This window comes from Rhopalosiphum padi, chromosome 2 (assembly GCF_020882245.1).
Source record: "Rhopalosiphum padi isolate XX-2018 chromosome 2, ASM2088224v1, whole genome shotgun sequence".
In the NCBI taxonomy this organism is placed as follows: Eukaryota; Metazoa; Arthropoda; class Insecta; order Hemiptera; family Aphididae; genus Rhopalosiphum; species Rhopalosiphum padi.
In genome coordinates this window covers 44,233,542-44,261,124 of record NC_083598.1, presented here as the reverse complement: position 1 = coordinate 44,261,124, position 27,583 = coordinate 44,233,542, and the positions used below count along the sequence as shown (strand labels likewise).

Below are 27,583 nucleotides of genomic sequence, written 5' to 3'. Positions count from 1 at the left end.
TTGTGCTTTATATTTAAAAAAACATTGAATAATTCCAAATAAATCTTTAAACCTTTTAAACATTAATATACAAAACTAATAGTATATGCGTTAACGTATCATTGTAAAAAATATACAATGTGTTACGTACTTTCGTATTATATACACATATATACTGGTTTATATATATTTATCCGTTTTAATTAAGTATAAATGACTTTGGAAACTGAATTTGGAAATAAAGGTACATAATATATATTATGCTACTTTTTATCATAACTATTAGCTACTACATTGTACATTTTTAGATAAGTTCTACATAATATCATAAAAACATATGTTATCTTATCAAATATAACTACTCGTACGTTGTACGTAAAAATAATATAAATGATATGGATACATTGTATTTTAAAAATAATTTATAAACTATTTTGGAATAACAGTTTATAGTATAATCATATAAAATGTATCCATTCATTCCATTCCAAACGCAAATACATAGATAATTTATAAAGTTAAGTAAAAATCGAGGTAAAAATATATAAGTTCCTATAGTATATTAATTAAAAAAAATTTCATATCATAATTTGGAAACTTCAAATACTATATCTATTTTCATCGCATAACTAATAATATGATTTATAATTTTATTATAATTTTATAGAAATACATAAATCAACATTGTCTAAAATAAGTAATATAAAGTAATGTATTATAAATATAAATTTAAGGAAATTCAATATTAAGCTAAATATGTATTTCGAAGAAAAAATATTTATTATAGGCGAGATTCAGGCAATCAATTTTCAGCAATATAAAACATGGCTTTTATATTTATGTTTCGACTATATTGTGGGTGGTCTAAATAGAATATTGTAGCACGTCTTTGACTTATCACTGAGCCGCATTTTCCCTTCAAAGAACAAAATAATAGCGTGTATCATTTCATTTTTTTACTTCCGGTTATATGCCTATATAATATTATACGGTTTTATAAACATTCTGCAGACTTAACATAAAATATCTTAAAAAGTACACGATATTTCGGAGAGATTCGATTGTAGAAAGACTCCCGTTAAAATTATTTTAATCGAAGAACAAAATCAATTTTGTATGAAGACGGGAGACGCAAAAAAAAATACCTATGCACATATTGCGTGAAATGTGTAGTAGAACTTTTTATATTTCTACTCTTTTTTCAGTAAGAATTTCGAATGCTATAACAAATAAATAAATCACCACTCGAACACACAGCTTCAGATATATATATAGCCTATAACTACATTCCCTAACGGCCACTTATCACTACCATCTTTTACAAAAATTAACCTTATATAGTAAATGCAATATTATAATACTATAATTTAGTTTTAGTTGTACATCTATAGTCTGTCCAGCGAGAAAACGTGCCGATTCTACGCAACCACCCGCGTCACCATTCTATAAAAACTGGTTCGCTTATGGCTGGGTATCATTGGGGATGCGCAGAAAAACTGATTTTGGTCGATTGCGGCGCGTTCTATCGCTGGACAGAGTATATATAAAGAAGTTTTCATAATTTAACAAAGTATGAAACGTCAATAAGAATTTCCAGTATAATAGATAAACTATTGAAACATTTATAAAAACATCATCATTACTATAATTATAAATTAAAATAATATTATAATCCAATAATCCCCAACAACAATGATATTGTTTACTATTTTAAAACCAATAAAAAGACTTCTTCTACTCCTGGCATGTCAACTCTTTTAGAGTTTTCGTCGCTACTACTACTTGTTACTATACACACTTCGTCACCTATATCTCTATCTTGAACTGTCTCTCTCCAGCAGTTTTCATCTCCTAGGGTTTTTAAATCTATTTCTACCATAATTAATTCATCTTTTTCTAAGTTTTTTTTTCTTGTGGTTTCCATATCAGTGCTACTCTAACTCTTTCGTGCTCTCCTCTTCTTATTATATGTGGCCTAACCGCCTAACCACGGTGTAGTGAGCCGGTCTCGGTGTATTAATTCTTTGGCCCTTAATAAAGCTTGTAACTGGTACTAGTTCCCCCCTTTATTGACGTTTTAACTACTATAGTAGATCTTACTATAAACTATTTGCGTCATTAGAAAATTATTTTAAATTAAAATTCTGCTCAAAATTATTTTAAAATTTACTTATTGGTATGTACATTGTACGTAAGTAAAACATCATGCATAATAATTAATTTTCATATTATATTATTATTATATCACTCTTGAGTTATGACATATTTAATTTAATTCGTAAAATTAATCTTTAATGCCAACAGAAGTTTATTTATTATTATTTATAAAATATGTACCTATATAAATGCTTATCTGTTTAAGCGAAATCATATTACTGCAGCATTCTTAAAAGTTAATTATAATTAATTTTTATCAACGTATTAAACAAGATAGCTATAGGTGTAATGTGCGTCGGAATACGTTAGCGTGTTTGTATTACTTTTTAAAATGGATAATTGTAATTATATTTAATATTAGTAGTTTTTGTTATCAACAGTTTTTTCTTATTAAAATATTAATGGAGTTAAGTATTTAATACACAAAATAACTTTATGATACCACAATTATAAAAGCTTTTTCAAAATTAAAACCGTAAAATTTCAATTTTAATAATTAAATAGATTTAGGAAATTTAAATACATAATTATTATACTGAGATAGATTATGAAAGTATATAATTGTTTATTTATGATAACATTTCAAAGCTATGATAACAAATAACAAGCAACCAGCTGGTATTTTGACGCATTTATTAATCGATAATCACACTTATAAAAGTGAGTAACAAAGTGTGAAATATTATTTGTCGAACATGTCAAATTTAATATCATAATGTACTTTGATCTCTTAAATGTTAAATAATTTATTATCAATAGAAAATAGGAATTTTTTCTTTGTAACTAATTATATACATAATAGATCTCAATATACTCAACTGTTTAATTTGTAATGTCACAAAAAAAAATATTAAATTTATTAATTTTATATTTTATAAATAACAAACGTAAAGACTGATAACCAAATACATATGAAAATATTATCAAAAAAAATTGTATATTAAAATATTTAAATCTATAATAATTTGTCTATACTCTATATTATAGAGTCTATAATATACTCTTTCTATGTATATAATATATAATATATAGCCCGAGCTGCTATTGTATACGACCCGTTTTAAATTTTAAAACGACGAATTTTTTTTTTTATACATTTCATTATTTTAAACTTTTAGGCAGTATTTTTTTTTCATAGTAAACAATTTAATTAATTATTCACTGACCACTGCTCTATATTATATATTATGTTTATGGGTAAAAACCATAATGTAATAGTTAATATTTTAATTGATTTTATTGACCTAAAATATTTAATACAGTTAGGTGATGTTTATTATCTGCTGTTAATAATTTTATTTTTAAATTGATAACTTTAATATAAATATCCATGTGCATATATAATTACTTCGCAAAGAACATTAAGAAAAAAATAATACATTATAGAAATAAAATCATGTATAAATGTATAATACGCGTATCAAAATTGTTTTTTTTTTCTTTTTTAATTATTTTTAACGGTATAATGTATATTATAATATATATTATGTTTATTCGTGGTATGTGTATTATGTACGAGCAGATAACAAAAGAAATATCAACCCAAAGTATTTTCTGTATCCGTTAAAATGTTTTATTGTTATCATTTATTAACGATTTACTGAGGCAATTTATTATTTAAACTTTTTTACTATCGTAAGCCATTTACCATGTCATTAAAATTAGTTTTAATAGTTACAGGCAAAAATCTTTTATAGGTACATTAATATTGCAGAAAAGTCAAAATCCGATTTTACTTTTTTCTAAATTAAGAGACAAATTGTCTGTTTAAAAACAACATATTATATGAAAATTTAATTCTGTAAAGTTTTGTATTTATTATTTTTATTTACAATTTAAATGTAAACATTATAGTTCCTTTGAACAAAATTACCAAGTAAAGGCTAAAATAAAAACAAAATAATATATACTTGTTTAATGCAACGATTGGACATAAAACGAATAGAAATCTGAACAAAAGCAATCAAATAGAAATACTATAAAATAAAATCATTTCTACCTAAAACACAATAAAGAATTGCTGAAATTGAAAAGACACTGTAAATAGAATTTTGTTTAAAAATTTAACGTATAAAATCCTTGTACAATAATAACAACAATAATAGTAACGTTTGTGCAATATTCAGTACCTACTTTATAAATTATAAATTATAAATTATATAAACGACCATTCAATATATTACTTAGAGAAACATTTTTTTTTTTATCACGAATAGAAAAATGTTTAATTTTTACTGAAAAGTGTTGATAATGACGACAGCATTCAAGATCGAAATATCCATTAGGTTTTAGCGACGGAATAGGCTGTGTTATGTAGTGTGAAACGCCCTCGGATATTATTATTATATTTACATACACGCGCGCGCGCGCACACACAGTGACCGATGATGCGCAGTACTTGCGATGGCAAGTTATACAAAAACTGAATATAGTAATAAGGTACTTATTGAAATAATTACAATATACGAAAATAATTTTTGAAAATTAACAACGTAATATAGTAATTGTTAATAAAATAAAAATTAAAAATTAAAGTTTAAATAATTAAATAAACCTGTTGAACAAAATATATGCGCTTATTATATATGTAAATACCTACTAAATGCGTTTGAAAATGTCATCAATGTATAAATCTGGTCGGTAGAGTAAAGCACGAAGCACTACATTGAGGCAAAATATTACGATGAAACTCTTTATAATAATAATAATCTACGATTTAGAAACTAGTGACCGCGCAACTCTGAGAAACACTACGCCGTACATCCGTTGCCGAGCGCACACTGACACTCTTCAACTTTTAAAAACACACACGAGCCAACTGTTCACCGACGAACAGCCGGGGCCCCTTGGATCGCTTCGAGCGGACAACCCTAGCGCACAGGGGTTCTCAGACCGTCGTCGCCACAGTAAATCGTTCGTTTACGCCGGCATAATAACACGGACACGATACACGCTCGCATTTATTATTACGATTATTACTACAACCATATACAGCCATATCATATTAATATATTTATTTATTATATAGTGCACACTAGTCGTTAAAACACGTCTCGACTAATTTTACCCACGTGATTTAAATAATATGTTTCGTTCACTATTTATCCACAGATGACATTTTTAAGCCTCTCCTTAATTAACTATAGCCTTTTTTTAGTTTTTAGTCGAACCCACGGAGTATTACGTCTTAATTATTATAATATATACATTTATTTAATTAAAATGCTATTATATGCCTAATGCCTTATACAATTTACAACTGATATGACCGATATTGGGACACATGCTTCGCCTGACGGTTATAAATAATAAATGAAAGCTATCACAACAGTATTTTATAAAACTATTATTGTATTATATACTATACAACATTGTGCATGCTTTCATATTATGAGCTGTAATGTTTAAGTCAACTTTGGTACCATTCATTTTGTATTCAACTTTGTTTTATGTATTTTTTTTTATAATATTAATTACATAATTTAGATTCAAATTATTGTATAATTTGCACACAATTGTTTATGATAATTTCAATTATTTAATTATAATTGACCACCAATTATATTTGTTCATATATAATAAAAAAAAATATTGTAAGAAAAGCGTAGATTTTATTAACAATAACTTTTCTAAATAAAAATGTATATGAATTTAAAACAGATTATAGGTTGTTTAAAAAAATAAATTAATTGTATGCATTTTAAAATAATGTTTTTTTTTTTATTATTGTTATAAGATTATTGATTAGATAGAATTTTATAAGTGATTAAATATTATTAAAACATATATATCTTTATTCCAGTAAACTATGAAATTCTGAAAAAAATAATTAAATTATTGTACTTAACTTTTATGTATAAAACAATTTCAATAGTTATGATAAATTAAATATAAAAATTACAACTAAGCAGGGGCGTCATTTGCGGTACGCAGGGTATAAATTTGTGTACCTCCTTCTAAATTGTAAATTTTGGCCCGCAAGGCACATCCACATGGCCCGCTCGGCCACATCACAATAATGTCAAATATGTGGAAAAATAAATAAATAGTGCCCTGCTCAATATTTTTGCGTACCAAAAAAAAATTGAAATGACGCCCCTGCAACTAAGCTATATTTCAAGTTTTTTGTGGCTTTCTATTCTATACCCAAGTTTTATTTCATAAACTATAAATAATTCACAAATGTGTAGGTAACAATTTCCATGTTAATAATATTTTATACCGTTATTTGTTATACATTATTATTTACGTATTTATTTTTAAATATCACAACACCTTTAGGCTTTAATTACATTTTGAGAAAATAAATGTTATAAAGGGCGCACAGCAGCTTTTGAAGTGCATCTGAGGCCATTCATCAACCGCCGGACCCTTGTTGTAAAACTATAAAAGAAGGGATATCTCCATCAAACCACCCCCTATATTATAACCACATCCTTCTTGTATTTCAACAATGCTTCGATGTTTGCTCAGCTGAAATCGTTTCAGGAGCCAATATCGAAAATAATTGTTTAAAACTTAAAAAATACCAAATACTACTATGATAAATTCGAAAGTATTTTGTTAATTGAAAAAAACAAAGAATTTTCTTCTTTATTAATAATCTATAAACCTACACGTAACAGAATGTTTTTTAATATTTATAATTGGTCATCGATATTTAAAAAGGTGTTTTTATATAGTAAGCAATATTTATATAAAATAAAGTTTTATAAATATAATATTACTGTACACAATCATATAAATAAACATTAAAACTATAAACGAGTAAAAAAAAAAAAGGAGAGGTACTATTTTACACAATAATAAATTCGTACATACCAGAAAAAATGGATTTTAATCAAATTAATTTTACTATTTTTAAATCCAATTCATTATTTTTTTAATTTAACACATTTGTGTAATGTTCACATTACGTAGATACGTGTATACTATGTATATATTACATAATATAAACTAATTTAACATTTTCCAATATAAAATTTTTTTTCTAGTATAATATATCAATTTAATAAGTGGTCTTATGATAATTGTCAGACCCGCAGTTGTATCTACTGTATATAGTGTATATATACAGACCGTGGGAAATAAGTTAACAGAATTACGAGTTCAGAGTTTGTCTTTTGATACGGGTTCAAATATAAACACTGGAATGAAAAACGGTTTATTAAATATTATTATTTAGGGCTAAAAAAGCATTTGTTCAACCGCCAGATTGAACTTGTCAAAAACACGTTATGAAATTAATCAGCGAAACACAAGGGCATTATAATAGCTGTTTTTTTATACTTCTGTAGTGTATATATAATATATACAACAAACTTAAATTTTCATTAAGTGTTGAATAAAGTTTTATAAAATTAGTACTTTCAGTCTTTAGAGTATAAATGAATTAATTTTATATGTAACATGTTTCTATACATCTTCGACGAGCAAATCATGGTGGCAGAACTTTTGACATGTTATTTCTGTTTTATTAGTATTTGAATAATTATTAATTTAATTTAATTAATTAAGCTTAATAAATTAAAACATTTATCGTTTAATAATATAATTAACAGCACAATTTCAATTTATTAAATACGGGCTAGGTCTAAAGTGCAATAAAATGTAACTAAAATAATGCAGGCAAGCGACAAGTCAGTAGAAGTGCAACGAAAACTGATACGATTAAGGTAATCATGATGGATAAATGTTATTAAGGCACATCATGTGGCGAACTGTATTATTCTAACTATAATAACTAATTAATGATGAGCAAAGGAAAGGCAAAAAGAGTGGTAGAATGGGTCAAACACGAAAGAACTCGAAAATAATGAAGGGAGGGAGCGAAGGTGCGTTGGCGGAACTATCGATGATATTACAGAGGAACTTCAAGTTGAAGTCAACTCTTCTATCGACTAGCGTTGAAAGACCAAGCTCACAGAGAATTGAAGAGTATAGTAATTCATCAATTGGGAAATATTCAAAACATGGACAGCATGTGATAAAAATCGCTTTTGGACTCGATCGATGATTGTAGAACCGGAAGATATGTGAGAATTACACAAGACTGAACCGTACTCAAGCAGGGGTCCCGCTAATGAAGAAAAGACAGTTTTCGCCGGGGAGGTAAGCATAAAGTCGGACAATATTTGCTTTACGTAACCTTGTAACTTATTGATAAAATGTGATGAAAATTAGCGTTACTGTTAAAGGTGAAAACGGAGTAAAACAGAACTCAGAAAACAAGTTAGAAATGTCTTGTGAACCAGAACACGAATATTCATCTAAGTGGCCAGAGTTAGGAATAGTAGTATCAGACTTAAGGTTATGATTTATGAATGAATTTCCAAAAGAAGCTGAGGTTATTTTTTAATGGAGATTCTGTACCGGCAATATACTCTTTATGACATATTTCGGACTCTGCAGATTTGTATTTTACACGGAGATTAGAGAATTGAGCATGAATGTATTTACATATATTTTAGATTAAACGAGGATAATGGTTATAGCTATATACATATTTGTAAGCCTATAATAATATATTTTTATATACCTAGTACCTACCTAAAAATCGATGAACAATAAATTATATTTTAAAAAGAATATTATGATTTTCATAACAAAAATCATTTACATATTTCAATTATTATACTTGTAATGTTTATTAAATTAATTGGTGAATATTAATTTTAATATTTTAAAAATAGTCCCAATGGAAAACATTGAACACTTAAAAATCTTTTGACTAAACATTAAATAATGCCTATTAGTTATTATTTTATTTCACTTATACAATAAGTACATAATATATGTAGCTGAAATATATATAATAAATTAAACTTTAATGTATAATAGGTAATTATAATATTCAGTGTCATGTTTCAAAAACAAAAATCGTACATCCTAATTAGAACTATTAAATAAATGATTTTGTGTTTAGTTAGTTTAATTAGTATATTTTTATAAGTTAGAACATCACGAAATAATAATAATTAATATACTATAAACTGCAATAAATTGATGTGGAGTTTTAATAACTAATTATATTTTTATTTTAAAAGAATCATTTACACGAAAACTTACAAAAATGTCGTTAAATATCACTGGTCATGGAAAAAACTTTGTTGTTGAAAATGATAAGAGATCTAATTGGATTACATCTGAGTCCTATAGTCTATACAACGTATAGTACTCTCACAAAAATACACAACATGCTGCATAATATATACAAATACACACACGCACATGCACATACACGCACACACACACACAATGACGCGGACGACAGCAGACCCAAACTCCCACCACTGGCAAGTATAGTAAGTACTCGGGATGAAAAAATATATATATATGTCGTAAATTACTACAAGGCGCAGCATGAGATCGGCGGGGGTGGGCGCAGTGTATAGCTGCATAATAACTGGCTAAATTATAGGCTAAGCTACTCTTCTCAGCATCCATCACAACTATTATATTATTACATATTACTTTTATTACTACAAGGCTTCATAATATATTATATATTTGTATATTATATACAAATGTATAAGTATACCTATTGTTTAATTTTAGTTATTTTATCAGAAAATAAAAGTAAAAAATGTAGGTTTCCCTCATTGTTCTTAAAGACAGAAGACTACGAACATTAATTCTGACACATGGTATCTATAGGTATAGGTACTATACTACCAAAGAAGACCATAAAATGCACATAATGGTCATAATGGAACAGGAACCAGAATTACTAAGTAGAAGCAATTTTTTATTTACTGAAAATATACCTATTATATTATATAACCATTTTAACTATAGTACGCGAGGCGAAAAGTGAGCCGCGATCGTCGCGCGCCAAGCGGTCATTTTTTCTGGTTTCAGGGGTTCTACGTTTGTGTGCAATGGAAACAGCTGCCGCGCATTTTAAAAACGGCAGGTGGTAATTTATTGTATAATTCATTGTATTTTGGAGACCAATTTATTTTCCTTTAGCAGTAGGCGCCAGTAGCTGCTGTTGCATACCACAATATTTTGTTAACGTTTGGTTAGTCATTCGACATTCGAGATACGAGTTTACACGTGTTTTTATTCGCTTATTATCTACGTTTGTAATCATATTTCCCGCGTTCTTACGTGGTTGGTTTTTAAAGTGCGCGCTTTTAAAGTTTGAATGTTTGTAATATTTTAATTATTTCTTTAATAATTACTCGTATACAAAAATAGTTTTAAAATGGCATATCAAGACACACATTCTCAAACGAAGAAAGTTATTTTTCATGTTTATAATTATTTCAAAACATTGGCTGGTGACAAAGGTAAGCCAGAAATTAGTAATTTTTTTCGTCAAACTCGTGAAATGACTGCTGAAGCGTGTGGCGTAAGTCTTGCTTGTGTTAAACGAGTTTGTGCTGAAGGGAAAAAATTATCTGTGGGTGAAAATCAACTAGCTGCCGAACCTTCTTCATTTAAGTCTCCAAGGAAAACTTATAAACGTGCCAAACCTATGACCAACTTGGACGATTTTGACAATGAAGTTGTCAGAAGAACAGTTCATAGTTTTTATGATAATGGTCAGTATCCAACTAGTGCAAAAATATTGGGAGCGTTGCATGAAAAAATTAATTATTCGGGTTCACAATGGTCCGTGCGACATATTTTGCGTAGTTTGAATTTCAAATACAAAAAATGTAATGATGGGCGTAAATTTCTAATGGAAAGAAATGATATTGTTTGTTCTCGGGTTAAGTTTTTGAGAAAAATGAACGAGTTTAGACGTAATAACGATACAAGGCCAATTGTTTACTTAGACGAAACATGGGTAAACCAAAATCATACGCGAGGACACATATGGCAAAACTCCGACAACACCGAAGGATTAAAAGTACCTATTGGTAAGGGCGGTCGGCTTATTGTGTGTCATGCTGGGTCACCTTCATTTGGTTTTGTCAAAAATTCAAAACTGGTTTTTCGTTGCAAGTCGGGATCGCAGGCTGACTATCATTCTCAAATGAACGCCACCGTTTTTCAAAAATGGTTTATAGATATGTTGGGCAATTTAGAAGAACCTTGTATAATTGTAATGGACAATGCCACATACCATTCTACCTTAACAGAAGAATATCCTAAGGCAAATACTCGAAAGGCAGATGTACAAAAATGGTTACAAGACAAATCTGTAGACTTTTCTCCAGTAGAGACATTAAGCGAACTACGGGGAAAAAGTCAAATTGACGATGCCAAAAGAAAAAAAATATAAATTGGACGAAATTGCACTACAAATGGGCCATGAAGTGGTAAGACTTCCTCCTTACCACTGCCAATATAACCCAATCGAATTAATCTGGGCGCAAGTTAAGGGTAAAGTCGCGGAAAAAAATAACACCTTCAAAATGGCAGATATAGAAGTGTTAGTAAATAGTGCTTTAGATGCAGTCACAACAGAAGATTGGGCAAAATGTGGCGATCACTGCGATAAAATTCAAGAAGACGATTTGGTAAAAGAAGGATTAAGAGATGAAATTTTGGAGCCTATTATAATGACAATTAATCCCGACGACAGTTCTACTGACGAAGACGATGATGAAGACGATATGATTAATTAAAAAAAATGTATTATATGTATTACTTGTGTTATTTGTATTTTATTATGTTTTTTTTTATTATAATTTATTAAAAACATCTACATTACGTCGTTTGAAATTACTTTATAGGCGGGAAAACAGTAGGAATAGGCGGAGTAACCCTGACGAAAAACAGCCGCTTGGCGCGCGACGATCGCGGCTCACTTTTCGCCTCGCGTACTATAAGCATGATATCCTAATATTTTTTACAACCTATTATAGTTTAATTAAAATTAATTAATAAATAAACAGTATTAAACTTCAACGAAGAAACAATTTAATCTTCAAAAAAATATGATAATTTAAAATAAATTTATACTTGAATTATACAATTTTATTAAATTTTATTTAAGTTTCAGAATTATTATTTCAATTGTAATTTAATTTGTATTCGTGTTAAACGGGAAATAAACTTATAACCAATAAAGAATAAAATTTAAGAAAATAAGTGACTTATCCCTCTAAAACGTATTTTTTTTATTTTATGGATACCAAAACCTGTTTGTATTAGGCTGAGTACGTTAGATAATATCTCAGATAATATGGTTGACGAGGGTTTTTTTTTCCCTTTAGGTCACTTGTTTACCCGATAACAACGATTCGATTGTTTGCCAGTTTCTACAAACGGCGACCTTTACATATTTGAATTAGATTATAGGCGGAAAAGGAATGTTAACAGTGCGTTGTATACACGGCAATGTTACCACCAGACTAACTGAATATCAAACACGGATAATACAATAGATTCCAAGCTACACACTGCGAGTACAATTATTAAGAAAATTATAACAAGTATTATTATATACTGAATACTTAATTGTAAGTAAAATAAAATCCATAAATTAATATTCAATATAATAATTAATATAATAAAATAATTCATAGTACCTGCATTATTTTTTTTTATTTAGTCGAAAATGATAATTAATACTTGGAGAAAATAAATCTAAGATAAATAATTATAAATTATGTTTTGATTATTTTTTAAATATGATTGAAAATACAATTTATTTAGCTCATTGACTATAATATAACGTATATAATAATGTATACACATAGGCTATATAGGCGGAACCAAGAGTTTAACCAGATGGGACACAATATTCCCCTCTATATAGGTTTTTTCGTTTTTATGTAGCTATTGCCCTTAGGAACCTTTTTGTAGGAGGGTTGAAATATAGTAGATTGCAAAATGTAACTTACATTATTATCTCCTTCTCTCTCACTCTCTCTCTCACTGTATATATATATATATATTTGCATCGAATCCAAATGCTTAACAGCAATTATAAATATTATATTTGAAAATAAAAAATATATTTATAAATTAACGAAATAAAAACTTTTTATTAAATGTAGATATTCCAATCGCCTATATTATAAAAATGGCTAATACATATAGATAATATAATGTATATACTTGTATGTACGGAAAATATAATGGGACAGGCGTCCTATTATTTTATGTGAAACACAAATTACTATAAAATATAATATTGTAGTGACGTTTAGTCGCGTAACAATGAATCACTAAGTATATTGGCTATATTGAATAATTTATTTGTACCTAAAGAGTATATAATATATCGTATAGAAAAACAAATTTAAATTAAGAACAATACAATCCTGGGAACGGTAATATATTTTTTTGAAGTAAATTCATTGCAGTCGGTGGTGTCTTGCAAACGAACATAATTTTATTAGGTATACGCCATAGTGCCGTACTAGTTAAGTATATATCTAATAAAGCTTATAACTATAATATTTAATAATTGATCATTCATAACCAATGTTATATTGTTATATTATATAACATTTATAACACATAAGCGAACCTTTTTAAAAATTAAAAAGTATATTTAGTTTAATCCTAGAATTCTTCAATTATCTCAATAGTGATTATGATTCATCAATTAATTCAAATTCCAGAGTGAATGTAAAATACTATTATGATAACTGAATAATTTGAAATCACGTCTCTAAAATAATTTCGTATAAACTATATAGGCAGACAAATCGTTAAATGCATATACTTTAGTCTATAATTTTCAGAGCATATTGTTAGTGCAAAACAGTTCTGGACGTACATCTGTTTAATCACGCTAATTACGCATGATTAAAAATTAATGCTTTTGCAGCAGTGCGCTCACAACCACCACGGGGAAAACGACACGACGTTGGGGAAGAAGTTGGGGTTTCATGACGGACACGCTGAGGGATTATTATATACACGGTATGGTGGCGGTGGTTCGCCTCAACGCAAAACTAATGGCCACTTCACCTGTCCCGACCAGAGGAATATAAGAGTTGCATAATAATAATAATAAATAAAAATATATATTAACGCACGTCATTCTGTATGTGTATAGTGCCAGAAGTACTATATTATGTTATATATTATATAGTTATAGGAGACGAGAGATAAATCAAATATCTCTGTAGCGACCTTATATATTATACATAATATAGCATCGTATACGCAGTATGCAGTGTTTTTTTCGTTCGATAGCCCTTGCGTATAGCCAACGTTGAAAAGTACTACGAGCGACACCCTGCCAAATAATATGTGTACGCACACCAAATATGTACTGTGTATAAATGATCGAATTGTGTATAGGGGATGAACGAGTTAGCGGGAAGTATTAATATGCCGCTATATGTTTTGCCGTTTTGCGCCCTCGCATGTATGTGACTCATGACGTATATTATAGGTAAATCATAAATATGGACCATACCCTAGCTAAATACACACTCGTTGTAGTTACGTCCACATCATATCATCACATACCACTGGATAATCAAGACACGATTAAAACATTATAATATTATTGTTCAATTTCGTTTAATCGTTTGTTTTGTTTTTGTTTATTACACATTAAATAAAAGCAAACATTACCGATAAATCAATATTATATATAATGCAGTGTACTTGATGATATCCGAGTAGTGATCAGTTAAAATAATTATATTTAATATAATATTAATTATTAAAAAACATATGACAAAAGTATTTAAGTATGTTATATTTACTCACGGTTAGGGTCACCGTTTTGAACCATAGGTGTACCAACTTGTCCGGACCGTATTTTGAATGCATCTTGAGTCATAAGTTGTTCGGTTGCATTACCGGGCGAAGCTACAAGTAAAATAAAAAAAAAACCAATAAATAAATAAATTTACATTAAGTAGAAAACTGTTTATTGAATTTTTATTTACGTCGAATAATATTATTGTAAAACGTATATACCTATAATTCTATAACGCACTTGGTGCGTAGACGGTATGGACCTATGACAAAGATTGTTTCATGCGTACAATCGTTCGACTAGATCTCCTTCTTGAATATAGGTACTAACTACTAATTTATATATATATATATATATATATATATAAATTACGGTTGTTATAACCATAACAGAAGCCAGCCGGGTTCCTACAGAAAGGAATTTAGTGCATTTTTCTTTTCAAAGATCACAGGGCGGTCTACCCTTATTCAACAGTAGATTTTAACGCTTTTACATTTACGTTAATTTACAGACACCATCATGTGTTACATAATATAAAATGATATTTTAAATTTAAATTGATTACAGCACATGTCTACTAATTGGAAATTTTATCTATTTTGGACTGAAACACCATGATGGATTTTTTTTTTTTTTTTTGACATCATAGATTCACTTATAATTAAAATAAAAATTAAATAAAATAGTAAAATAGCCTGTTATATAAGTTATAAACGAAATTATTTTAGTTATAATTTGTAATTACCTAAAAGAAATAAAATCGTATTTAAATTAGAAATTTCAACAGGTTTTTACTTGGGTTTTTAGTTTCAGTATTATACTTAGTTACATAGAATCTTTACAAATTTTAAAATTATTTATTATTAATTTATATTACGAGGAACTTAAACATTTAAATAATTCTATAAACATTAATATTATACACTATAATAAGCAAAAATTCACTTAAGTATAATAATTTTTAATTTCATTCTAATCTATTATAAATAATAATATGCAATACTAATATATCATGCATTAGTATAAGACAAATGTCTAATATCGGTTTTTAATACTAACTGCATTTTTAACTCGATTAAACGTTTTTTAAAAGATTATAAAATATTAGTAATATATTATAATGTCTTACTTTTAAGTGTTTAGTCATAGTTCTTACTTAAATCAAACAAGAGTTTCGATAAATTGTCATTTCAAGAAATACAATTTTATATAAACGAATTTTTTTGATAATTTATTAAAAATATAACTACTTAGGTCTTAGATAATAAATATTATTACTTTTGAGTATCAACATTTGATTGTTATTTGCATATATTTAAATAAATGCTAATTAAAACTTTCAAGAGTTAATAATAACTATCAGTAATAACTATCAGTACTGATAAATAGTAATATAACTATATGCCTAGGTATACATTATGTTTAAATTATTCTTTTGAATAATATCATCATAACTAAACGAGTATAATAATTTCTATGAATCATTGAAATATAATTAATAATTATATATAAAAAAAACAATTGTATCATTTTTAAGTATTTATTGTGTTATAGTTTGAATTTATTTAATATAATAATAATCGTTTACTATTATAAATATTATATTATGTAATATATATAATCGTTTACTATTATAAATATTATATTAAATAATATATTGTATCTAATTCATTTTTTTTAAATTATTATTATTATATTAAATTTGATGTACATTAATTAATATTATTTAATATATTATTGTAATGAAGAATTTAATATTTTAATAGAATCCATTTTGAAAATAAAAGTAAAACAATTTTTTTTAATTTATTTTTTTTTTAAATGTTTTTAGCAATAAATAAAGACAATAATTAATATATTTATTTTTTTTAAAAACGAATCGGAATGGATTAATTTATATTTTTTATTGATAACGAGTATAGCATAATAATTAATAAACTACACAGAAAATCATTAAAAACTTCTAACAATGTATTATGTATAGTATTTACATAACATGAATACAAAAAACAGAAATTGATAAACAATAAAAAAAATCAATGTTTTTATATAACTAGATATGGTTAAAAAAAAATGCATCTATAATTATATAAAAAGTATAAAATACAGATTTTAGTCAACTTCATACTTTTAGTCTATGTTAATAGATACTACGCTGTATATAATATTATCTACTCTTTAATACAAAAATTAATTTAATACATATATTTAAATATAGCCATTTCATAAACAAACATTATTTTGCATAATGCATTAATATGTACATAAATAATAAAGTAAAAAAGTAAATCTTTTTGAAATCAGTTAACAGTAATATGGTTAAATTTGATGAAATAGTCTTCTGAAATTATAAGATATATATCAACAACATTTATGATTCATTATTATGTGATACGAATATACGATATAGTAATAGTAATAGTAAATAATGGTAATAACAGAGATAATACAGTGTAAAAATAAATATTTCCAATTATTAACTATAAATAAAATAAAATTCTTGTAGGTATTTACTTACTAAGTTTAACTTAAGGGCTATGTTTAATAAACACAGGCTTTGATTCGTGTGACATAAAAATTAAAAATAAATTATTTAGTAGGTATTTTAGTAGGTACTTATATTAAAAAGTATATTATATTCAATTGTATTTACAAAATCAATAATACTAATTATAGGTATATACATAAATTTCTGTAATTAAGATGTAGTAGTGCAACGTCCAATTGTCCCAAAAATTATTTAATTTAACATATTATTCTAAAATATAAATATCCACAGTGAATTTAAAACAAATGCTTTCAAAATATCAAATGGTTAAAGTGTTTGTATTATTTCTTTTCTTTTATGTATGTTAAAACAATTTTACTAATGGATTTTTTTTTATACCACATACTACATTAACAATTTAACCATTATTCTTACATTTTTATATTTATGTTATCTTGAGACTTATTAATTTATATAATCCTTAATTAAACTTGGTGATTTTTCTTAACCAACAAACGCAAAAACACATGTTTATGACAGAATTTAAAAAAAAAAAACGAACAAATGTAGTTTTAAATATTATATTAGAAGTTAAATTATCAATAACCAACCATTGCAATGGCTAATCACTTTTAGATCATTTTTAATTTATTCTAAATTACATTATTTATTTAAAATGTTGTACTTTGAAATAAAATTATTTTATCCTATAGCATCGTATATGCTTTATGTACTTTCCAACGTAACAAAATATTTTCGATTTGATCGAAAAAATGTATAATGTATATTATAGTTATATATTAATATTAAAGTACAAAATACAAATACAATATTGTATAACTATTTCGCACTTGCAAGTATTATATGTAGATGGTAGTCACGAAATAAAATAAATAGGTACTAAATAAGTATTCTAAATATAAAACATGTTTTATAAATATATACGTAAATGCGATAATAAAAACAATTAAAAAACTCAAAATTGGCTAAATATTTAAATAGAAACTCGGTAAACGACGAAAAACAATAAATATATACAAGACACGATGTGTGTGTCGTATACGAGTTATTATTATTATTATTATTATTGTTATTCCGTATGGGGCTGTGTAGCAACGCATAACTGTGGGAGAGTGACGCTGTTGAGGAAGTGACCGACGGGTGGAGCCGGTGGAGGGGGGTGAACAAGTCAAGCATGTGCGTGTGTGTGCGTGCGATAACTCCTCTGTGGTCGGGCTCAACACTCAACAGTGTCGGCCAGAGTCTGTCTGGCCCGTCGTCCGGGACAGCGGAGATTGTATTATTAAAAAGGAAAATAATCAACAAAAAGCTACCGAATGTTAATCGCAAAATTATACACAGAAATTACATTATCAAACGAACGACATTAATATGTTAGATAATACAAGACAGCAAAAAAACGACCGAACCAAGTTCAACAATATTTTTAATGTCTAATAATATCGTTATCGTCGACCGAACGATATGATAACAAGAACGCCAAAATAATGACAAATACTCGAATGTGGCATTACCTATAGGTAGATAGAAATTATAGTTATAAATAGGTTCAATATTTAAGCGTAATAAAAATAATTATAATAGCACGCGCGTCGTTTGTGTGGACGTCCGTCGCATATAATACGCATAATGATAATAATTCATTTATTCAGTAAGTTGTATATATATATTTATATTACATACATAATAATATAGTGTTGTCGCAGTTAGTGCATCACGACGCGCACTAACGCAGTCTATACCACACGGCGTACGCGGGTATAAACCGCGACGGAATAAAAAAAAAAAACATAGCCACTCGTAGGCAGGTATATAATATTATAGGTATACGTTTTTAAACACATTTACATAACACATTTTCGTATGCATTACCCGTGCGTGCACGTGCCCGCCCGCAAACGAGATAAATTACACCGCGGGTTTTCCGCGTAGGTACCTAAACTGTTTTCGAAGGCACGCGCGAGCACGAGACTACAGGCGTCGGAGGGATTTCAATCCGCGATGGATACGATCCTCGTACAACTCTAATTGCAGTTTCAAACGAACAAGTACATAGATATATGAATTTCGTTAACAAATGCCGAGAAAAAAAGATAAAAAAAAAAAAAAAAAACCAGACAATTTGAGACGAAAACAAATACTCCACATCCATACACGGAACCTCGTAAAATGGGCGTTTTTGGGGTGGCCCGTGAGGGGGGGGGTCGTGTTTTTCTCCCCTCTCAATAGCGCGCTTACGCATTGTTGATCGGCTATATACTTTCGAAAAACTACGGTCGCGACTGCAGCAGTCTTGTCTACAACGGTTTTCTTTTCTCGACTACTTAAAAAACTAGTATTCACGTAATCAACGCCAGTAGTGTTGTTGGCACACGCGCACTGTATATATAATAATATGTATGTACGACCAATGACCATAGGTATATAATAATAATATGACCTAATAATAACACTTTATACAGTATATCATATACACCTCAGCCCGTAGTACGAAACACGTCGTTCAACCAATAGCGTACGCGACGACAATAATAATAATAATATTAACGACGACGACGACGACGTTTTGGGTCGGCGAAAAAAAAATAAGGTAATAATATAGTAAAATAAATCTCCAACAATACCACAAAAGAAGAACGCCATGTCCGCGGGTCTCTGGTGCCACTACTGATGCGCGTGAGAACGAAATTCGGGTTCCGATTTTATTTTTGCTTATTATATTAATATATACCCCAAAACCGGACGACGGATTTTTCGGAGTTTAGTGTTTCATTATTTTCGTCATTCCGTACGCGTTTTTCGAAACGCACTCGCCGGCCATTCGGATCATGGCTACGACATTTTAGCCGAACACACGTTTGACTCGACGACAATCGACCAGAGCCACCGTGCGATGAACGTTGGGTAGCGAACGGACAAAGAACGCGAAACCGACACAACGCGACACAACAAATGACATTAGCGCACAAACGACTGCTACGTACTGACGGCGATGACGGTACTGCGGTAGAGCGGCGGCGGGTCGGCGGGCGACGCGTGCCGAGCCTCACCGACGAGCCACGATCGTTCGGCTGACGGGCGTGTCGGGCGCCGCCCCGGGAGGGCGTGTTCCGAACTTGCCATTCGTTGGCCGCATCGATCGCGCCGGTCGCTGGACCGCGCCCGCTGCTCGATACCCCGACCGCGGACACACTTGGCGGTGGCAGCGGCGGGTATCGTCTTAACGGTGAGAATTTGGAACGAAAAAATCCACACAAAAACGCGTTACTAATGCGCGAGCGACGGTTAGTGTTTGAGCGGATTCGATTTATGTCGGACGTGATGACATCGCGCCCCTATTTTTTCTCTGAATACGAAAACACGGTTTCGTGATACCAATATAATAATATATAGATACCTAGCTAGTACCTATACCTAACTACAACTCGTCCATATACATCGATAAAATATATCTTCTATATTATTTACATATAAGTGCATATATTTATATATATATAGTGCAGGTCAAGTTGTATACACCTATATATATTAATGTAATTTAGTGTCGAAATCTTTTAATTGAGAGCCTTCTAATGTAATATAATGTAGCCTCTTTGAAGGTGTAATGCACCCATCACCAACATTTCCGCCATAGTTGAGTTACTCACCTGTAGCCTATCTCAAAAACTCAAGTCACTTATTATGTTGTTATAGGTATACCATAATCATAATACGAATTTGCTTCGTAAATATTATTATATATTTATATTATTATTTATATAGAATATATAGGTATAGGTATATTTACTTGTTTCGATACGTATTTACAGGTTTACAGGTTTACCCAATAGCTTAGGCAGAATTTTTAAAATATATTAATATAATATAAATATATATGATGGTAAACGCCTTAACACCTATTATAATATATACCTGTATAATATACCTATATTAAATATAGTCTTTCTTATTTATTTGTCTGTATACTACCCTTGTATAATAAGTTGTAACTAATGCACATCCAATCCCTGATAAATGTTGTACGAGTATACCTATATATTTTAACTACCTATAATATTTATATGTAAGACATAAATTATATAAGGTATACTTTACCTATTATTTATTAATCGTTAAAAATTTTATATAATTCTAAATTCTAGATGCAAATTAAAATATTAATTATTATTTTTTATGTTAAAGTTAATATGATGGATTGTTAAATTGCATTACAGTGTTTAATAATGTTAATAAACTTTTAGTGTTTTTACGTGACGCGTGTATAATTTACGTACTATACCTAGCTATACGTATATCTACTACATGTATGTATAAACATATGTTGAATACATATTTTAATATCATCATATATATACTATTGTTGTTACTTGTTATGTATATATTATATTTATTTATTCTTAGTATAAATAAAAAATACATATATTATTATAGCACATGATATATATATAAAATGCGTGTTAGTATATATATATATATATATATATATATATATAAATGTGTTTAAAAAGGCTAGGATGGTTAGGTATAGATATAATTTAATAATTAAGCAGTTTTTTTTTATGATTATCCTTTGACATTTATATATAGTATCTATAATAGAAAAATATTTACAGTTTATATATGTCGCATCCAAATAGTGAAATCACTCATTTCATGAACTGGATATCCAGATAGTGGAATTCATCCAGATCGTGAATTTTGACGAAAATACATTATATGGACATCCATTTCATGAAACGGACATCCATTTCATGAAATGGACAATACTTATATTGTGAACTTTTGGTACTCCGATTATAACACATTGATTAATATTAAAATCTTCAGTTATTCAGCCGTTTCCCTGTTAAAAATAAATTTAAATTAAGATATGAAGTAAAAGTACAATATTCTTTCTTCAATTGTATTCTATTATTTACCTTGATTATTTTTTCTGCAGCTTTAATTTTATATCATTCTCATAATATAATAGATATAGATCATGGATAAAACATTTCATTATCTTTATTGATATTGAAAAGTATGGTATGTAAGCTATTTATTGCTATATAACATAAAAATCTTGTTTTATAATAATTACACAAAGTTCACAATATAAGTATAAAGTATAAAGTATCATAATATAAGTCCGTTTCATGAAATGGATGTCCATATAATGTATTTTCGTCAAAATTCACGATCTGGATGAATTTCACTATCTGGATATCCAGTTCATGAAATGAGTGATTTCATTATGTGGATGCGACATATACAAGTTGAAATGGTCCGTGTGCAGATATAAATAAGTAGGTATATGTAATAATAAGTACCTACATTATACGCAATAATAATCTTCAGTCAAATAAGTTTTAAACGCAAATAAATTGTTAATTTATACATAGCAATATTGTTTTGTTTCAATTGCAATTATAATTTAAATTAATTATATTAATTATATTTGGTTTAAATTTGAAATATTAAATACCTAAAAACACATAAAAAACTTAATTTAATGTAAATATGTTAAATAATGTTATCTACCTATATATTATTAGCTTTAATATTATATATATATATATATATATATATATAAAAGTAAAATTATAAGTATATACATGCTTACTTATGTATATATAGATATGTTAATTTAAAAGCATTCAGGATAAAGTTTCATAATAATATTATGTGTATAATAAATTAAATTAGGTATAGGTACATCCTTATTCAAATTTATATTAAGGTACAAATACACCTAATATCTATATGTACCTGTAGTATAGGTATATAGTATATATACCATAATTTATAGCATAAATAATATATTATAATTCAAATTTCAAATGCAGCAACTAATAGGATAACACACGAACAGGTATAAACTATTAAAAGTATTTTCCTCGTATTATGTTATATGTATATGTATACCTACTATAGTTATAGCCTTATAAGTACCTATAATATTTGTATAGTATAGATATAGCTTACATTCAATTGATTTATTGCTATAAACACCATTTTTATAATATACAATAGTAACAATTTTTACACAACTACACTGCAAGTACCTATATTATTTAAAAACTTTTAAGAACTTAAGAATTAGAATACATTTTATTATGAAGTTGTACGTTGTAAATTGATATATCATACAATTATAAAAAAAATGATATAGTATATATTTATCGTTATATAGGTGCAATATAAAAATAATTGTCTATGATGAGGTATAACTAATTATTCAATGTACTCAGTAACTATTATAAGTGAACATCAAAATAATATTAAAACACATTTGAATATAGTTTTTTTTACATATAAATGGGAATTTTATGTTAACAAAATATACGCGTATACATATATAGTTATTTATTAGGTATATATATTTGCAATCTGCACTGCAGGCACGTGTTTACCAATATGACGCGTATTAATAATTGTGTATCACTACCTAAACACGTATGGTTATATTAAAATTGTATTAATTATTTTTATATAGGTAGTATACCTAAACTTGGTACCATATATTATTTATAGGTAGGAGGTATCTATTTTTATATTTATAGTACTATATATTATATAGTAATTCTAGTATTAGGTATAACTAAATAAAATAGGTTTACTATTAACAGTGTCGTCAAACTCAGTTTTTTTTTGTGAAGCGAAATGTAAAATGTTTTCCCAACCACCCCCACCTACCAATTTTATGTGCAATATACCAATTTATATGATAAACCCATTTGATAAATGAAGCGAACGTTTCATGTGACATATGATGAGTTAGGCACCATTGACTAGCTATTACTATAGGTATATAGGTACTATCGTATATATATATAAATATATTACACTGATATTTTAATATTTTAGAATATACATAATTGGTAAATACTATATGGTACAATTATATAGGTTATAGATATTTTTATGGCTATATAGTATATATAGGTATTATAGGTATTATAGGTCTGTACAATGTTGACAAAAATTAAAATATGTTGAAAATATAATTTCTTACATTATATAGCGCATTTATATTATACGATATAGCTGAGAAAAAAATATAAAAATACCTCATAGGTACCCATACATTACATACTATATGTACGTTATGTATGTATATATTCGTATATTTATATATTATATATGTATACACAGTATATACCTTATTATATTCCTAAGTCCTTTATAACACATTGCTGGTAGGTATACTTACCTACTTGATCACACATCTTTTGTATTTTGTTGAAATAATAATTATATTTTAAATGTATAAGTATTTATATATATATATATAATATCTAGAATCTACTATATTTATAAATTAAAATTCATCCATTATACAACTTATTTTTATCTGTTATAATCAAGTGCGCTAATTAGCATAACAAGTTTAAAGTACCTATGAATGGTTAATTTAATTTTACATTTAAATATTGTTTCTGATAAATTATATAAATTAAAATATAATACTTATAACATATACTTATAAATACAATAATGTATCTTTATATAATAATCTGTATTCGCACACATATAATAACATCAAAAGCTACATTATACATATAAAAGCACTGCAGTAATCATTACCAATATCAATGTATTCTTGTACCTTAATACCTACCTATATATAATAAATAACAATATATAGAATATATATAGTATCTATACCCACAGTCTCTTAGCATGCACAGTGTGGCCTATTATTTTGTTGAAATAAATAAATAAAATATAATAGGTAAACGCGGTCTAACCATTATTAATTAAATACACAATGATACTATACTACTATATACCTACTATTACCTATACTTATATATATATAAATACATAATCAATAATTAATGTGAGAATTTCATCCATAATATCTTATATTTTACATACGTTAAAGAAAATAAGAAATATAGTTGTATAACCCAGTATTGAGAAGTTTACAATAAAATTTAGCAAGTATAATAAAAAAACTAATGCTACAAAAATTATATGTTTAAATTAATTCAATTTATATTACGTTTACTTTTAAACGATAATATAATAAACATTAAAAAATCAAAATGGCTAAATAACAATAATACACAATAATTATTATTGGAATTGTACATAAAATGTAGCAATACGATTAATTAATTTAATGTGTCATAAAGAACATTTGAGATATCAAATATTAGGAGTGTAGATCAAAAATACCTATTATAGGTAGGTACCTACATATTTTATAAACTTACTATAGCTGTATTACATTTTTATGTAAATCATCTATAATTTTAAGATTTTCGTGGGAAAGAATAACAGATGTGTTTTATACCTATTATATAGAGAATACTAAAGTCTTAAAGACATATCATATTTATTATTTATATTTATATTATAAAACTGATTAACTCAATTAGAAAAAAAAATTCAAAAGATATTATCTATTTTTTCTTAAAATATATACTATAAAAGCAAAAAGTATATTTGATCTCTCTAGTAAAACAATTTTAGATTAGAAACTAAATTGTAGGTATTTTAACATTAGCATAACGAGTTTCTATACGTACGTCATAGGTATACCTACATCCAATTTATAACATATAAAAAGGTAACATTCTATTATGACAAAAACATTTAACGTTAAATTACTTTATTATAATTATTATAAAGTATACTTTAAAAGTATTTATTTATTTCTTATATTAGTTATTAATTATTGCATTGATTTAAATATAATATGCACAAATACCTATAACTGTATAAAATGTCACTGTTTATGTTCTAAACGGGTTTTTGATTTCTGAACAAAAAGCGGCTTGAAAGAATAATCAAAGTAAACACTGCAGTAATGGTATAATACTATTATATATGTATATATATTCTAATTTTATATAACAAAAACGTATACAATTTTATCATTTTTTGTCATTTTTACTATCGTTATTATTATTGTCAATAATTTCTAATAAGAATAACTATATAGCATGTACGAAAGACTGAAAAAGGTAACCCCAATGATTTATTTTGGTGTATCATCTATATTCTATAACAAGCATGTATTTATTCAAATAGAACTATTATATAGTAGGTAGGTACCTAGAAACTTTCGATTTTTAAAAAAAATTATTATTGTAAAAAAAATAATATTTATTATATGTATTCATACTTCCTATAGTTTTACAATAATATAATTTTTTTTTTATGAAGAAAAAGCCCTCGGCAACATAAACCATTGGGTGTACACAGATTAACTTATAATTAATTTTAACTGTATTGTTAAATTTTTGATTGTAGGTTGGAGGCGGTGATAAATTTAATGATGTTGGTGATTGACTGAGTTATCGTATTAAAATATTAATAGTATTAAATATTGTTTATTAATGAATCAGTATTATTGTTAAATCTACTGTTATTATTGTTTATTAATAGACAATAACGGTTAAATGTAACTTGAATCTATTGTCGATCAATATTTAAAGTTTTTAAATAATTTTAGTATACAATATATTATTATGTTTAAATTATCCGATTGATTGAATAACAAAAGTATTTATTTTATTTTATGTGATATACTCGTATCAATGTATCATATATATACTTATATATATAATATATTATAATGATGATTGCCGTAGAGTCTAAAATGAATACGTAAATATTAACCTCAGCGATGTATAATATAGTAGTAAGAAAGTAGGTATAAATCTACTTCATTAAAAATTATTTACAAATAGTTAGATAGTTAACAATAGTTGAAACAGTAAGGGGTGTAAAAAGTTATTACTAAACCATATAAAATGATAAGAAATCGAAAAACGACAAATACCTATTATTTATTCAAGGCAAACATATATATATATATGTATATAACTAACATTGCATCTATATTTTACAGTAATTCATGTTGTTTTTATATAATAGGTATACTATAAATCATTTAGTTGTTGTTAAAGTTATTAAATTATAAATTATGATACGTAGGCATGTATAACTGTTAAACGTTAAACTGTACAAGATAAGTTTAATATACTTAAAAATCTATTACACCAATAATATACCTTTCTATTGTTTTCTTAAAATATTCTTAACAGTTAACAATTTAAACATATAGTGCAGAACAGCACTTGATTATGGAAATCTATATTTCAATTAAAAATGTATTGATGTGCAAAAAAATTTAAAGAATTAACATTCATGTTATTTATAGGTCTTTGACAATTATTAATATAATTTTATAAAATAGGTATATTATTGTAGGTAAAGCAACAATAAAATTAATTCAATATAGGTATATAAGTATGAATTGCCTATTATTTTAATTGTTTAGAATATAGAAATATGATTTGAAATTATGTATTAATTTA

At 27.0% G+C, this 27,583-nt stretch overlaps 1 protein-coding gene across 3 annotated transcripts in view; it reads right to left on the bottom strand.

The window, feature by feature from the left end:
* The window catches only part of LOC132919581 (myb-like protein AA), a 54,951-nt gene extending 34,698 nt beyond the window's left edge, over positions 1-20,253 (bottom strand). The window contains exons 1-2 of one of the 3 annotated variants that reach the window (XM_060981287.1): positions 19,895-20,253; positions 14,770-14,871 (exon numbers count right to left, since the gene is read on the bottom strand). In XM_060981287.1, the coding sequence (XP_060837270.1) occupies positions 14,770-14,871; positions 19,895-19,913 (121 nt within the window). In that variant the 5' untranslated portion in view covers positions 19,914-20,253. Of the gene's footprint in view, positions 1-4,731; positions 4,928-14,769; positions 14,872-19,894 lie in introns of those variants that run through there. The other 2 variants (XM_060981289.1, XM_060981288.1) reach the window with 2 other exon arrangements.
* Positions 20,254-27,583: the final 7,330 nt, after the last annotated feature.